Source organism: Abramis brama, assembly GCF_963993115.1.
Source record: "Abramis brama genome assembly, chromosome: 12".
In the NCBI taxonomy this organism is placed as follows: Eukaryota; Metazoa; Chordata; class Actinopteri; order Cypriniformes; family Leuciscidae; genus Abramis; species Abramis brama.
This window is the reverse complement of record NC_139974.1, coordinates 23,280,109-23,298,295: the sequence shown is the minus strand read 5'-3', so window position 1 is coordinate 23,298,295 and position 18,187 is coordinate 23,280,109. Positions and strand designations below refer to the sequence as shown.

Below are 18,187 nucleotides of genomic sequence, written 5' to 3'. Positions count from 1 at the left end.
CGGTCTAGTTTGGTTTCGGTTCTGTGTCAGGATTTGGACATTCATGCTCTGTGTGTTTGTATTCTGTTGTGAGCGCACAAGATGAGCATGTTGTCATGTTTTGTGTGAATATGTGGCTTATGAGTGTTGTCTTGTTTTGTTTGAGCGCATGCATGTGTTTGCAGTCCTGTGCCAGATCATTTTCGAATGTTTACCTGTTGAATGTTCCTTCTGTGTGTTTATCAAGTCAAGTCAAGTCACTGTTTCCCCCAGAGCCGCCCAAGCTCCTTGTCCTGCCGGCTTCGCCCCTGCTACCTGTCAAGTCGGCTTTGCCCAAGCTCCCCTGAATACTCTACTGTTCCTCTCAGCAAAGACATGATAAATAAGATAAATGTTCTGAATCCGGAATGCTCAATCTTTCTCCTGGAGATCATGCAGAATTTTGTTCCAGCTTTAATCAGACACACATCTGCAATGGCCATTTTCTGGCTTCTCTTGCTGGATTAATTTGAAGCAGGTGTGTTGGAGCTAGGTTGGACCTAAACCAGGTATATGGATCTCTTTGTAGACTGGTAGATCTCCAGGAGGAGAACTAAGCATCAACACTTCTGGTCTTTTTACTTCATTTTTTTTTTTTTTTTTTTTCAATAAAGGTTTCAGGTACGATCAAAAATGTTTTACAGCCTGATAACCTAATTTCTACAAATAACTGTTTATTTTTATAAAATGTATTATTCTTTATAAAGTTTATTCTGTAATGCAAGGGTGCTCAATCCAGAGAACTCAACACACTGCAGCCATCTCAAGACCCATGCAGTGAAAATGGTTTTAAGAGGACAAGAAGAGGGTTATTTACAAAGAGCCACTGAGAGGAGATCGGCAAAGGATTGACTTTTTCAATCTCACTCCTGCAGATTTTAACTTTGTGTACAAACACACTTGGTTTATAAATATTTTCCTCTTGCCTGCTCTTACTCAGATAAAAATTAGCAAGAAATCTTGAATGTCACATGATGTTTATGATTTTTGCTTTATTACTTTTTTTATTTTGTGATTTAGTGTTGTTTTTAATTCTGTAATTTTGTAGTTCCCTTTTTTATGTTGCAGTTTTTCTTATCTTTCGGAAAAAAACCTGACTTTTGCATGATTATATATAGGCTATATAAAAAAAAATGTTTGTTTTTCCAACCGATTTACGAACTGCTTCAAGAGATCTTGAATTCCTAATCTTTTTTGTCTAATTTCTTTAACCTTAATTGCTTTTATTTTAAATTTAATTTTGTTTTATTGTTTTCATCCGATGAAAACGCATGTTTCTTATAATTGTGTCAATTAAGAATTCAAACTTAGACTACACGTTGAAACGAACAGACTAGGAAATGAGAACTAGGCCTATGTCGTAGGCCTATGTGTTTTCAAGCTTCGACTGGACGATCAGTTTGCCTCAACAACAATCTATGCAGCAGCTAACTAATGTTTTTTGGTGAATAACCACAGAGAGGCGCCATAGCCCTTCCTCTACTCACTGGGTTCATCGCTGGAGTTGTAAGGGGGTTTAATAGTTTGTCGTGACGTCAGCGGGCAGATCTGGGGTCTGTGCTGCTCGTCTCTGGATGAAACTCAGTGGCGCAGCAGCAGGATATTTACCACACTCACTGACTGTATTTCTTCACCTGCTGGACTAAACGCTACCATGAACCTGTCTGCTGTTCTGCTGTTTCTCATCGCCAGGGTCTGTGCGGAAAGTCTGGAGGGACCAACAGGTAAGACACGAGTGTTTCAGAGACTTTGATTTCATACCACGGAGTCCAAATCACTCACACACAATCTGTCCTGGGAATTACTGAACATTCAAAACAGACTTCGGAAGCACTTTAATCTCTTATGCATGAGCTGGAAAGTTTAAGTTCCTTAGACATTTAATTGTGTAACGGCTGGCGTTTAATACAACATGTTTGTAGAAAGAAATATATATATATATATATATATATATATATATATATATATATCAGAGTTTTGTGAAGAAGTTTTTATAGGTCTTATTTTTTTTTTCTTCAATAATGGTTTTGGAGTGTATATGGAGCTTGTGAACATTATTCTTCATGATTCAGTTCTGAAAATCATGTGAAGACTAATATTAAATAATGACATACGATTTTTGCTTTCTGAATGTGCATGGTTAAATGTTTCAATTGGCGTTATAAGTTCAAAATAGCTTAAATATGAACTTGGCAGTGTGAAAATTAAGCTATTCATAAAAGCTCAATCCACGAGTAAGGATTTACTTGCTTTTACTCATTTAAAGGACGAGTCCACCTGAATGTAAATTCTGTTATCATTCAGGCTACCTCATGTTGTTCCAAAACCATATGACTTTCTTTCTTCTGTGGTAGCCTACGTTAAAAAAGATGTCAGGTAGATTGCGAGTCTCAGACAGTCACTATTCATTTCCATTGTATCGAAAAAAAATGCAATGAAAGTAAATGGTGACTGAGACTGTCAGCAGCCGAACATCTCCGTTTTGTTTTCTGTGGAGAAGAAAGAAAGAAGGCTTGGGACAACATGAGGATGAGAAAATGATAGAATAATAATTTTTGATTGAACTTAAAGAAATTCCAACTTAACCAATGAAAAAAAAAAAAAAAAACCTTTGTAATAGTCACCTTCATTTATATAGCCTAGCGCTTTTAACAATATTGTTTCAAAGCAGCTTTAGAAAGATAATAGGAAATTGCCATAACAGATTGTTTAGGCTTTAAAACAGCTCTAGGATAAAGTTATTGTCCAGCTAAAGTTAGTTTTGATTGATTGATTCACTTCCGTTGCGAAGATCATTAGTTATTAACTTAGGGGCCGCTAACACAACACGTTCTAACAGGAAACCTTAACGTGCTCCGGCCGCCCATCCGCACAAAACAGTGCCTGATGTCTCGAGAACGCACTCCCTGAAATAGGTTCGAAGGTGCAAACGATTATCCGTTATCTCTGCGCAAACCTAAAAAACGCAAACCCGCGAAAAAGCAGACGTCGCGCACATGCGCATTACCTGTTCAGTCCAAAGGTATGCGTTTGAATATGTGAGCAGGTGTGTAGTCCTTCTTTACAAATCAACCCTCAATAAACTACTTAAACTAATAATAAGAAATGAGAAATGGTGTAGGCCTACCATTTAGGCTATTTGTGGCATCAAGTTAATTCTCTGTAGATGATCCATCCACTAATTACTATTACACAAATCTATTTATTCATTCATGAATTCATGACTGTTCTAGATTAAATCTAGTATTTCATTTTGGCTCAGACTCTGCGAGTAAGAGAATATGAAGAGGTATGCCCTGAGGATCTGCTTCTGTCAGACTCCTGTATATTGCCTCAATATTTACATTTTTTTTCTGCTTGTTTAAAGTCTCTTGCTTCTACTTTCATGACATCAACTACGATCGCTGTAGCTGTTCTGGCTTTGCTTGTCAGGTCGTGTTGTGGTTTGTAGAGGGAATTTTGAGCTCCTGGATCAGTTTCAACTCTGAACATATCAAATAAATGTGTGAAGACTGTTAAACTGCAAAAAATCCATCCATCCATCCATCCATCCATCCATCCATCCATCAAACCGCCAAACTGTGGTTATCAACACCTATGTAGGGGAATGCTGGAGTCTTGGGCCTTAGTTAATTGAATAAACTTAATGAAAGGGAGTAATATAAACTACAGTTATACATTTCACTGGACTAATTTCACTTAGAAATGATCTGAGCCTTACAAATAATTTTTGTAATTGTAACCTTGTACTGTATACTGATTCAGTCATTATAATTAATGTATTAATTTAGGAAAAAATTAATTTAGATGTTGGCACATGATCACATTTTAGCTTACATGACAAAAAAAAATTGTGCATAAGATGCAGTTTTTTGTCGTTTACCATCAACATAATTCCGTTCCGTCTATTTGGTGGCATTTATATTTTGTCAGAGTACACGTTGGGCTGTTTACTGATGGATTTCTGGGAGCTTACTGCATGTATTGCGATGTTAAAGTCGATTTTTCTGTGTCTTTGAAGCATCCTTCATACTGTCAGATTACAGCATCACACAGTGGGGTGTGTGGGAGGTAATGAGACCTGAGTGCAAGTTCACTTCACTGACACTCTGACAGCGTGTGCGCGCGTGTGTGTGTATGTATGTGTGTTTATGGCTGCGATTGGGGGCGAGAAAGGTTACAGAGGGTCTCACACTGCAGAAATCCAAATGAAAGTGAGTGGGCATTTCAGAAAATGTGTTCAAGGACACAGAAGGGTTGCACACTAGGCACTGTCAGGTTTTAAAGAAAAGTCCATGCCAAAATTACAAATCTGTGTGCTGTTATTTTCCCCCCTGTATTTTATTCATACAATGACAAGTTCATAGTTACCATGGCTGTCAAAATACAGTAAGTAGACTCTTCATTACAAGTCTTCTGAAGCCGGACAGTTTAATTCATTATTCAATGATAATTTTCCACTCTGCTGTAGCTCTGAAATCTCATCCTTCATTCAGCATATTCAAAATATTTACATATTCAAAGCTTGAATATGTAAATATAAAGCATATTATTTACATATTCAAGCATTGTTGCATCAGTTTTCCATTGGCGTTTGGTGATGGTGACGTCAAAACTGACATTGCCTGTCAATTTCCTACTTTTAAAATTGGATGTGAATGAGATTTCAGGGAATGGAACAGGTTAATCATGACAAAATGTTCCTTTTAAGGTGAGCCGTCCTTTTAAAAGCAGAACGCACTGTGAGTTCTTCCCTACTGAGCGAATGCAGTTTGCTTACTGTATCTGCTTTGAATTACACTTGCGATGTAGTACCACCTATTGCTCTTTTTCACTGTCTTTTGACATTTACAGTTGAAAAACACTCTATACCTTTACTATATAGCAAACAAGTGAAATAGTTATCTGCTGTATGCTGTTGTGCTTTGGCCACTTCTAAAGGAAACGCTATCAGCTTTGCTTGTGATGTTAAACACCACTGTCATTAAACTGCATTCTACAGAATAAGGCATAGCAATAAAAGAGAGGCCTTTTCTGAATGAATAGATGAATAAATGACTGTATTAATCAATAATGTGTCATGTATATGTATTAATTACCTGATTCTGTGGAATACTTGAATGTGATTGGTCAGTGGTTACATTTGCAGTCAAATATTAGCATAATTACCACTAAATTGTATAACTGACTGATAAAAAAAAAAAAACTGCGTTAGATTAAACTGAGAAGGGTAATAGCACTTGCATATTGTTGTCCTACTGTTAGTTTAACTGATTCTATTGTTCTCATTTGTAAGTCGCTTTGGATAAAAGCGTCTGCTAAATTAATAAATGTAAATGTAAATGTAAATGACCTGTCATGGCTGTGCTAGTTTTGTTTCTCGTTTTACTGTACTCTCTTTTGCTCTAACATAATAAAACAATTTATTATTCTATATTCAATTTACTACAATTCTAATCATATATCTATCCATTAGAGCTTTTCTGAACACTTACCCTGTCTGCAATTGGTTGAATAAACAGATAATATAAGAGATACAAAAAAATTCATGCCATTTGTTGAGACGATGTTAGGCTAGATGGGATGTCGAAGTGTTTACACGTTTTCAGTGGAATCAATATTCATATACACCTCTGCACATTTGGCTGGGATAGGAGAACCTACAAAATCCATTTTAGCCACAACCATCTGATTTACTTTTTGCATGACACTGAGATGCACCAGGAGACGTTAGATATAAAGAGAGAGAGAGAGAGGTTGGTAGAAAAACTACAGAAGAACGAATTGCACTAGAGCAGTGTCCTGAAACCCCCAGCAACCCACCAGAGTCAGCAGAAAAGAGCAAGAGTAGGTGGTTGATATTATGAAGGAGGGCAGCAGAGGGCAATCGCTAGGCTATTCATTCTCTCAAACGCTTTCACTCAGTACAGCTGCCTTACTGTCTTAAGAGGCATTGAAGGCATCGCACTCACGCTGCACACAATTTCAGTTTGTTGTTCAAATCCAGTCTTTAAAACGGATCATGCTGAAATTGATTCTTTGTTCATACAGTGTTTTCAATTTTGCTATATCTACATTTGATGGCATAATTAGCAAGTAGGTGATGAAACTTGCATATAATTACAATGAAAGTGCTATATATTCACTATACCGCTCTAAAGTTTTGGGTCGGTAAGATATATATTTTTAAAGAAATTAATACTTTTTATCAGCAAGGAAACACTAAATTGACCAATAAGTCCCAGTTAAAGACATTTTTAATGCTACAGAATATTTATATTTAAAATAAATGCTGTTCTTTTGAACTTTTGCTCGTCAAAAATCCTAGGAGAAAAATCTATCATGGTTTCCACAAAAATATTAATATTTATTATATTAATAAAATATTTTGTTGTAATATTTCACAATATTACTGTTTTACCGTATTTTTGCTCAAATAAATGCAGCCTTGGTGAACACGAGACTTATTTAAAGATGTTCTTTATCCTTATTAAAAAATAGTATATATATATATATATATATATATATATATATATACACACACACAAATCCAAATAAAACAATGCAAATATTACAAAATGTGACATTAATAAGTGTATAAATCACTTGTTTTTCTGAAGTAACACTGTCCAGCAGCGGCACTCGCTGGTAAAGTTACAGCGGGAGGCCACATCTCTCTTGCCTCCCCTGAGCCCATTGAGTTTTAACAGAACCCCTAAAGTGTTCGGTGGCTTTGGTGGGGTAACTGAGAATGAATGGGAATGGGAGACGGTCACACAAGAAGAGACAATAGGTGTGTTCGACTTGAAGCAGCGTTGCACAGACTGATAATTGTTTGACAACTTTGTACTGGAAGAGTGATTAGAGAATAGACTGTTCTTGCTTTCGAATCACTCTCGTGGTAGGCTACTTTGATGCCTTGCACAAATCGGTCTGCACAGCACCGCTCAAGTTGATCACACCTAAAGTCTCCATCACACCATGATTGGATATGATTGGTTCGTGAGATAAATCCCGCTTCTTGTTTTCATGCTTGTTCCGCGTTCGTGAATCAGCATGATATGACAATGCTGCTGTGTTTTTATATGTGGGAGTCTTGTCTTGTCATAACGTGTTACTCCATGTTCATTTTTTGCAGCCGTGCAGAATGCACGCTGATTGTATCCACTTGTGCTGGCTGTGCGTCATCTTCCTGTCCTGTATGTGAATAGACAGCCCTGAGAGATCTCACACCATTGCATCCCTGTGCTGCACTCACCTGCAAGGCATCATGGGATAGCATGCAGGGCCTGTCAGCTCTCACATCCAGGTGCTGTCACTACATTGTTGCTTTTGCTGCTCCCAGAAGCCATTACGGAACAGATGGTGTTTTGCCTGCGGGGTTTGCCCACCCTGTCAGATCCCATCACACGGTGTTTAGGTGCCCACCTGCCCCTCATCTGCATATACCTTCCTTACAACTCCATCACCAGGGCAACACTTTTTTATGTAAAGGGAGCCTTTAATATCTCCAATTTAATTTTCTCTTAGCATACAGATGTTAAGAGTAGAGGCATCAGCAGATGGGGATAAAAGAATAAAAGACTGACTATAGTTCTCAAAATGGGATAATCATTAAAAGATGTGAAAAACTAAGATGTGAAAAACAGTCATGTAATTTGAATATATGCTATATGCATTTCATAAAAAAACAGATATTAGTTACATGCTAAAAATACTCAAAAAACCTTAGCAACTGCATGCCATGACCTGGCAAACAGCCAGAACTCCCTAACAACCACATAGCAAAGTGCTTAAACACTCAGAACACCTTAGCAATTATATTGCAGTACACTAGCAACCACCCACAACACCCTAGCAACCACAAACTATTCCAGCATGCGTAACCACTCAAAACACCTTAGCAATTGCATTGAAGTGCCCCAAAAACCACCTAGAACACCCTAGCACAACCACTCAAAATACTTTAACAACTACTTGTAACCATGCACCAACAACACCCTAAAAACATGCTAAAATATTAAGAATACCTTAGCAACTGCATGACATGACCTGGCAACCACCCAGAACACCCTAACAACCAAATAGCAACATGCTAAAACACCTTAGCAACCGCACAATATGCCAGAATCACTCAAGACACCTTAGCAAAACATCTAGAAATGCCTTGGCAACCATTGAGAATACCACAGAGACCACATGGCTACAATATACTAAATATAGCCACAATATAATAAAAAACAATTATAATCAGAAAAACTCAGCAACTACATAGCAGTGTACTACCAACCACAGTAGCAATGTGATCATAACAACTAAAAATAGCTTAGCAACTACATGCAACCACAAACAACATCGTAAAAACTATTAGCTACATGCTTAAAACACTAAAAACACCTTAACAACTGAATAACAGTGTCCTAGCAAACACTTAGCAATGTGATCATAACAACTAAAAATAGCTTAGCAACTACCTGCAACCACAAACAACACCGTAAAAACCATTAGTTGCATGCTAAAAACACCATAGCAACCACATTCACTGTAAGAAGCTGAACTATTATTTTCTAATTTTTTTTGGTGAAACATTTTTACACTCAAACAAATTGAGTAAATTTTAAAGCTGTGAAATCAATGAAATATACTGTATGAATTGAGTAAATGCAAGTAAAAAAAATAAGTAAATCTGAGTAACTGCATCTGGTACATTAACAAATAAAATTGAGTAGAAATAAATTAACATTTAAACATTTAAAAAACTATATTTATGAGTAATATTAACTGTTTTTATTTATGAGTAATATTAACATTTTTTATTTCCTCTAAACCTTTATAAAATAGTACCCTATTCCATACAACCACCAGTATACGTTACATGACATTGGCCTTTATTGTCGATGAGTACAGCAATACAGCACATTTTACACTGTTTTTAACATGTATACAATATTGCCTACATTTAAACTCATTTGACAAACATTTTAGAAGTAAAAATGAAACATTTAAACATTCAGGTAGCCTAATTCAAGTGTAATTATCCAATGTCCACCGGATCAGCGCTGGTTCTCATGCCGGAGACGGACTCGTGCTCTGCGGGTGAACTTCGAACTTCATACCGCCGTCCTGCATTTCACTCATAGCCGAAAGATACTGCGAGCGACTGACTCCATAACCTGTCAATAAACAAAAAGTGACAGTTCTGAGGACATTTTATCATCCAAATTAATTATATTCATTATCATTAGGATGCCTTGTGTTTATGCAAGGCGTTTCAATCACGCGAAAAGAAAGGCACGACTCTAGTTTAGGTGTCGAATTACGCCTCTGTATGTTGTTTTGCATTAAATAAAATGATTTAAAGCACAGTAATTATTTTATAGATAAAATAAAATATACACAAACCTGAATTTCACAGAGGAAATGCACCAAATCTGCGACGACGAGAAGAGAAGAACTGTTCTGGAGACTGGAGAGTTCAAACAGCCCGCGCTCACTCACTCAACCGTTGAGTTGTTGTCACGTCAGAGGGTGAGAGGGGTGCATTGTTTTAATTGAGTAAACTTACTCAATTTCTTAAGAGTGTGTTAAATATATTAATAATATTGATTTGAATTAAGTAATATTTTTGTTTCTTGAAACAGATCAGTTTAATTCAACATTCTCAAATATTTTGTTAGAAATTTCACAAATATATTAAGTGTATTATAAAGAAATAATTGGTTAGTCAAATACTAAATCATTTTATTGAAAAAAACTTAAATATATTTGTAAATTTTAGATAAAATGAACTGTTGGATTTTTACTCAATTATTTTGGTATGTTTAACTCAAACAATCAAGTAAACGATATTCAGAGATTTTATTAAGTTAATAAAGTTAAATATTTCTGTAATATTTACTAAGCCACAGAATTATTTTTAGAGTGTTCCCTGGCCACCACCCATAACACTCTAACAATCATACAGCAATATTCTTAACTCTTAAAACACCTTAACAACTGCATAGCATTGCACTAGCAACCACACAGAACACCTTAAAAAGTACATACTGAAACAACATGCTGAAACATAAAAAACACTTTCACAACTACATAGCAATGCCCTGGCAACCACCCACAACACCCTAGCTACCACATATTTCATAAGCACTCAAAATACCTAGGCAACTATCTGCAACCAATAGCAACACCTTAAACACCACTTAGTAACATGTTAAAACACTCAAAACACCTTGGCAAATGCATAGCAATGAGAAAAAAACACTCAAGACACCTTAGCAAACACTTTAGCAAACACCTAGGCTGTGTCTGAAATCGCCCTCTATACCTTTATTCACTATTCCCTGCATTAGTCCACTAATAAAGTTCACATGAGGGAGTGAATGAAAACAAGTGAGTGAACTTCGGACATTGGGTGCGCCGGAAGGGCTGCCGCTTTATCATAGCGCCAAGTAAGTTTGGCATCGGGCCAAAAAAAAAAAAAAAAACCACTACATGGCGGGCCAGAACATAGTCAATTTATAGGATAATTTAATAAATTAATTGATGAACAGTGCAACTAGAATTGCCTGTGACAGACTGTTACAGTGTATTTTGCAACTGGCAGTGAGCTGTAACACTGTGTTAAATCCTGTAGTAGGACAGTCATTAACAAAAAGCCACATTTGTGTGGCGGTGTCTGGGTTTTACACTTTATAAATTAATAAAGCAGTAGTGTCACGTAACCTGGCAAGTATCTTCATTCACCAACTTGCAACATAGTCACCGCCTTGCTAAAACACACATATGTGGGAGATGCGGAATGGATAAAAATACCTAAAAAAATAAAAGAGGACTTGAATAAGCCCATTAATGGCATGTTTGAGTTATGCTCTTAAAGGATCATTTCATCCGTGGGAACATTAATCTTTATTGAAAGTGGGTCATATATGTTGTCAAAATGTAACATAAATTTCGAATTTGGTGATTTCTTGACCGAGGAAAGACAGAAAGTAACTTTAGGGCGCATTTATATGGAAGACAACAACTCCCACAATGCACCACATTGCACAGCTCCGCAAGTCACTCCCACTAATCCAGAAACTAGGATGGTTCACAACACAAACGCCCGTGTCCTCGTCTGATTCAGATATTTCGTCCAGGAGAAATTGGCATTGTTGAAATTCTTTGCAGCAGACGGACTCTATCTCTGTGTCTGTAGGCGCACAGTGAGAGCACAGGCGCCACCTCGGCTGCAGAAGCCGTAGCAGCCGCCTCCTGTTCCTCCATCAGCCTCAGCTGCTCTTCGCTATTACGGCTCGTGAAGGTAGCCACGAACATCTGATTCGAGCATCAGACTTTCGAAATCCTTTTCTTCCATATCATATTGAGTACCTTCCGCCATTGTCGTAACTTCACATCTGGCTCCACAGCGCCTGTTAGCTTAGCTTCCAAACAAGATGGCGGATATTGTTTTAGTTTCTGCAAGTGAAGTCTCACCCACTGATCTGTAATAGGTCTGTAGCGTGAGTGGGTCCCACCCCCTGCAAAAATGAGGAACGAGTGTTTGTAGTCTCAACCCCTCTCCTGCTTAGAATGACGCAAAATGATGATTTTTACATCATTATAAGCAGGAACTGCAACACTGAAATCCGTATTTCTCCTGTCTCAGGGGAAAATGAGGGAATAATGCATGACCATTCAAAAATATGACTGGGTTTCTAACGATACAAAGCTTAATGCAAATGGGTGAAATGTTCCTTTAACAAACTATGTTTTATTTCCTTTTTCCATATTGTGAATAATAAATGTGTATCATTTTAATTTGCTTGTTACACAATGGAGCCTAACTTATTGTAATAATTATTTGACGTAGCCTGCTTTTACACTCAGAATTATTCCTTGGCATCCTCACGTACTAAACTACTTTTCTTTTTTTTTTCGCATGCTGGAGGTACGCTATTATGTCGTGTGCAGAGTGATGTTAACATTTAAGCTAGCTGGTGAGAGAAAATGGCTCTATCAAAGAGTCTAAAGAGGAAAGTTGACAGTGAAAATAGGGCATACAAAGAAGAATGGAAAGACAACTATGCGTTCATCCTACCTAGTTTTGTGAATGCAAAGCCGTTGTGTCTTATCTGCAACGAAGCAATCCACAGACTCTTTTGAATGTCTTTCAGAACTTTTCCAATTAAAAGCTCTTGTTTTATCTCAAAATAAAACATTGCAGCAAAAACATTCTCGTACTTTTATTTTGAAGGCAAAATCGCTAAAGACGAAGTGATTGTGAGTAACTGTTGCTGTCATGACAGATCTATTTCAGAACCAGCCGCTATCAAAATAATCTGGCTGCAGGCGCGGGCTAGATGGACCGCCTGTTGCCGAGCACTGCCATAGTGTGTGCTTACTTTTTAATAGTTATTTGAAACTTAGCAAACTCGCAGCTCTAGTAGTAAGATGAAAATATTTATCTTGAACTCTGTCATGGAAACTATGTATAAACCTTAAGTAAAAAAGGAATTTATACCTATATGATTTTACGCTGTATACCCACATTGGACCAGCAGTTGATGGATGAAAATTGATGGATGGACGATTCAGCTGCAGGCACCATCTTCTACCGTGACTCAGGAATTAATTTGGCACGTGACTCTCACAGTGCATTATGGGTATTCTCTAGCCGTTAAGCGTACATTGGTTGTACACTCGTTATTGCGTTGCATTGTGGGATTGAATGAGTGCACTATGGTTTTGGACACCACTACAAATGTCCCCTGAAATAGTGCTCTATTTAAGGGGGCAATTTTGGACACAGCCCTAGTAACGCCTTAGCAACCATTGAGAATACACTAAAAGCAAAGCCATATGCAGGGTTTGCTCACATATGATATATATGTCTTTTAATTTATTATTTGTTAATACAATTTTCATTTATTATAAAAACCCTATTTAAGTAAACTTCACGGGTTTATAGAAGTGGCTGTTTATAATAAGCCCATAAGTGAGGAGAAAAATCTAGACAAGCATCTTACTCTTACCTGACACTGATAATAATATTATTTTAAAAATCTTCATGTAAAACTAATCTTGTCCGAATATATAACTTATAAACAGACCTGTTAAAGCAACATGTTTTTTTTTGTTTTTTTTTAATAAGTGAATTTTAATGAAAGGCTAACCAAGCTTTGTAACCAAGTTCATTAAATCTATTCCAAATATGCACAAAGTAATTCTTATTCTTATGCCTAATATGCTGCAAATCCGCTGCAAATTGAGTTGTTTACATACCTGTATATCATTGTTGGTCATTTAACATTTCTATCATAATACAGTCAGATACTAAATGTTAAGCTACATAAATGTCACTTTTTGACCGTTAAAACTGAAGCGTCATGCTGGAATTCACACTTTGCTGCTGTAAACAACAGTAATGGTAATGCCTGCCTTCTTTGATTGGCCATCTCAGTCATTTTGACATTGATGGGTGCTGTTATAATCAACTGATCAGCTCAGATAAGAAAGCACCAATGTACAGTTATTATTTGGCAATTATTTCAATTATTTCCCCATGTTTTCCTCATGGGGACCAAAAATATCCCCATAGGGAGTACCTGACACACACACAATCTCACCTACATCTTGCTGGCAAATTGGCTAAACTCCAGCTGCTACCGTGGCAACATGGAAAGTATGAGAGTTAGAGAGTGCTAGGACTCCTGAACTGCAGAAGACATTGGCATCCTCAGTGCCCTCTTACACACACACACACGCACACGCGCACACACACACACACACACACACACACACACACACACACACACACACACACACACACACACACACACACACACACACACACACACACACATTTTAGAAATGTATTATTTGGTGAATTGTTTGTTAAAAAGCCTGAAATGTTCTGGATTAGTGATGACGACAAGATGAAATGGTTGTTTAATTTTAATGTGTTTAGATTGGCTACTTTTGTTTGTAAAGCCTGGATGCGGCGGCAGACTTGTTTATTTAAATAAGTTCATGCTGTGCCTACTGTCTTACAACTGGTTTTTCTCTATTTTTTTTTTTTTTTTGTTGGTGATATTGGTGTCTTACAAGCCCATTAGGGCTGGGCATACAGTAGTATGCAAGACACAATAATAAAAACTATTAATTCAAAAACTATTCATTCACACACACACACACACACACACACACACACACACACAAATGTGAACCCCCCCCCCCCCCCCCCCCCCCCCCCACATAACTCCCCTTCTTATGTTCTTCAGAGATGGTTCTTCCTAGTTTGGCAAGCACCGCTTTAGTGCACAGCTGTCCAAACAATTGTCTAACAAAACTAAAGGAGCAGTCAGTTCACACTAAAATATAAATTCTGCCATCATTTACTCTCTGTCATGCCACACATTTATTGGAAAAATTATGCCATCGTCATCAAACTTGGCACAATGCATATCAACACTAGATTAAATGTGCAAGTGCATATTAGATTTAAAGGGGTAGTTACAAAAGAAGATACACAAAAGAAGATATTTTGAAGAATGTTGGTAACCAACAGTTGATGGACCCCATTGACTTCCATATTATGAAAAAATAATAATAATAATAATACTATGGAAGTCAATGGGGCCCATCAACTGTTTGGTTACCAACATTCTTCAAAATATCTTCTGTGTTCAGCAGAAGAAAGACATTCATACAGTTTTGAAACAACCTTAGCTTATTTAATCAGCCTTAAATGATTACAGAATTCTCTTGAAGTGTTTGGCATGGTAATGGGTATGACTATGTTTGGTCTTGGTGGAATAGATTTGCTACACTGCTGCTGCTGCTGTAGGTTATTGCTGCTGCTGCGGCAGAGCAAGTACAGGACTTGCTACTGCCAATACATACACAACACGCTGCTGTGAGCAAGTAAGACATGCTGCTGCTGTACAATATAGCATACATGAATTACCCGTAGCAGATCTACACAGGTGGAGCTGGGGGAAGGTGTAGGGTTTCTTAAAGCGTGCTGCACCACTAAGGCAAATGCTACCCAAGTATTTGAAGGTTGAGCACACGTGCTTATTGGCTACTGATACAGCAGGAACCAATCAGCTGCGCCCTATAGATAATGATGTGATTACGAGCAGGTTGAGTTAGGACCTACATTATTAGCCTGTGCTATCTATAGTTTCATGATAGAACTTTGTATTTGTTACTTTACTAAATTATTTTATTAGATTAAAAGATTAAAAAAATCGTTATTTTCATTAAGTTTAACCGGATGTATACTAAAAATAATTAAAGCTGTAACTGAAATATAAACTACAGTATATAGACATTAAATAAAAAATAATACAAATAGCAAAAACACAACAAAAATACTTCAACTAAACATAAAATGAAAATAGAAATAGAAACATATATATATATAAACCTTTATTAGTACTATTATTACTATGTATTTCTCATTAAACAGACATGTCAACATGCAGCAACAAATTGTTTTGTAATTTTTATTTGAATGGGAAGAAACATTATTTCGAAATATACTGTATTAATGCACTTTTGATATTTTTTGACAATCAACCACTTTTATCTTTGTATGGACACCTATGGTGTGAACCGTTGGCATTATTTATTCACACGTCTGCACCTTGGCATGAAGTCAGAGGGGAAGGTGACTTTGTCAAGTGTGTCAGCATACTGTAACACCTGGGATAACAGCTGTTTCTTTTTCCCACTGGCGACCCCTCCGGCGGACAGTGAAGTGGGCACCATCACCCACTGAAGAGAGGTCTATTCAAGGGCATATAGAGACCAGGCCCAGATGGAATCTGCACACTGATTTGAAAGCAAAATCTCATAGATTTCAACATGGAGTTAAATTGATCTGAGAGTACTGCACTCTTAACGGGCAAATCATCATTAAATTAAATCAAATATTTAATGAATGAACACACAAAAGACTGAGAATGTGTGGAATTTTGTGAATGATGGGCTTTCTCTGCTGAAACCTGAAAAGCTTTCTGCAGACATAGATTCTTCCGCAAAATCAACCCATCATGCCTTTGTGAAGAGCTTGTTGTGTCTTGGTCATCAAACAGTATGCTATCATATGAACTGCTAAAAGTCCAGTCTAATGTGTTTAGAGCTTCAAAACAAGCATGCCTCTAACACTCTATAAAGGCTTTATGTTATACACATAAACTATGGACATAATGAGAAGATCATAGACCCCTCCCTCAATGACCCTGTGACCTCACACCCCTCCTCTTCATGTCTGGGGTTTTGTTGAGGATACTGTCAGTGCGTCACAGATGTTGTTATGACTGGAGACACTATGAGTGAAACTAGGACAGTAACAATATCAGATATGACCTCATTAAATCAAATCACCACTTAAGAGCCACATAAGCATAAATGTATAATTATAGCATTAATAATAATGTATACATTATATTAAAATACAGTAACTGCAATGATAACTAGAACAGGAAATTGTGTCTGTCAAGGCAAACTTTGAAAGTTGGCTTGACAAAGCATTAATGAAAGAAAGCTTGAAATGTGCCTAAGAGATGTACTCTTTGTATTCTTGTTTGTTTCGAAAAACATTTACCATTTTCAATCCATTGTGTGTGTGTGTGTGTGTTTGTGTTTGTAAATATATTTTGAAAGTACTGTACAGAGGCTTGTTGCATGAAGCTAGTTGAGCGAACTCTGAGATTCAATGTAGGTTTAGAGTTGACAAAACCATACAAATCCAACCTGGTTTAGAGCAGGTTCAGCGGGCTCACAGCGCTCAGTATAAACGTTCTCTGTCAACTCAGGTTTAATCCAGAGTTTGTGATTAACTCTAGAGTGTGTGCACCTGAAAGTGTGACACGTGCGGCAAACAGCCAATCACACGGAACATGGAGAGCGTCGGTTTTATTCACTTCTCGCAAGAGAGTCGTGCAATTCACTTGGTCTCACTTGAAGATGAAATTGTAATGAAAAAGTAATGAATTTAAACACATTTACAAGGCAGGAATAAACACTGAAGAATTTGCTGGACCTGAAGGATTTTTTTCTGAAGAACACTAGGCAGTTTAACTGCTCAGAACAAACAAGGGACTCAAGAACAATCATCACCAAAAAAAAGAAAAAGAAACAAAAAGTGGATCATCCAGGTAACGACACACAGTATTAAGAATCAAGGGTATGTTAACTTTTAAACAGGGTCATTTTTATAAATTCATAAAGTCAACATGCTTAGTCAAGCCAACATAATTGACCCTTTCTGAGAGACTCACTGTTACTCTTGCCAACCTTGCGTAAGTGTTGGCAGCCAAGATGAATCCAAAGGGATTGTCTTATTCAAAGAAAAGGCTGGATTGATTTCAGATAAGACTGAAGTTGCATCTTAATGCTGATGAGGTACAAATGTTTGAGGGACAATTTTGGAGCATTTGGTGTTCTGACTGGAAGCGCTCTGTCAACTTTGTCATTCATGAACTTGAGCAGTTTGGAGAAGCATGTTGTGATGATGCAATCCTGGTTTCTGTGTTCAGAAGAGTACAGGAGTAGGAGGAATAGGCATTGGGAAGGTTGCGGCAAAGGAAGGAGGAAAAATACATAGAATATCCTCCCACTTCGGATGCTTTCTGGCACTATTTTTAAACTATGGAGGGCGTTAACAAGAGAGAAAACAAAGGTTTTGCTCAGTAATAGCAACTTCCTCGAGGGTCTGTCAGGCCTGGTTGCTGCGGAGAAGATGTGACTGTAGTGGGCCGAACCTAGAATGGACTTCAGCGTTCAGCCTATTTGTTCCGGATACGTCTTCAGCATTCCCATCTGAAATAACCCATCTTTGTATACCCTCCCACATCACGCACTCTCTTATTGTTTTCATTCCCCAGACAACCCATTATTACATGCTGAGGCGGAAAGTGGGTTATGTTTTGGAACCGAAATCTGCATTTTCTCGATCTCTCACTCTCTCTCTCTCCATTGTCCGTTACTCCCTCATTCATGTGTAGCAAGAAAAAAAGACAAAGCCACTTCTTAATTAAGGCCGCCAATCATTTGGAAGAGAGATTTGGGTGTGGAAACAGATCCACACGGCATCCAAATCACACTAGGCAAATCTCTATTGTCAGCGCTGGATCCTGGGACAATGGAAGTCGTGGTCTGTCACCGATTAATTGGGAGC

The 18,187-nt window shown here is 37.5% G+C and overlaps 1 protein-coding gene across 3 annotated transcripts in view; it reads left to right on the top strand.

Annotated features, from left to right (window-relative positions):
* The first annotated feature begins 1,606 nt into the window (after nt 1-1,606).
* The window catches only part of ptprua (protein tyrosine phosphatase receptor type Ua), a 339,059-nt gene continuing 322,478 nt past the window's right edge, over nt 1,607-18,187 (top strand). For all 3 annotated transcript variants that reach the window (XM_084132054.1, XM_084132053.1, XM_084132052.1), the window contains exon 1: nt 1,607-1,742. In XM_084132054.1, the coding sequence (XP_083988180.1) occupies nt 1,673-1,742 (70 nt within the window). In that variant the 5' untranslated portion in view covers nt 1,607-1,672. The remainder of the gene's footprint in view (nt 1,743-18,187) is intronic.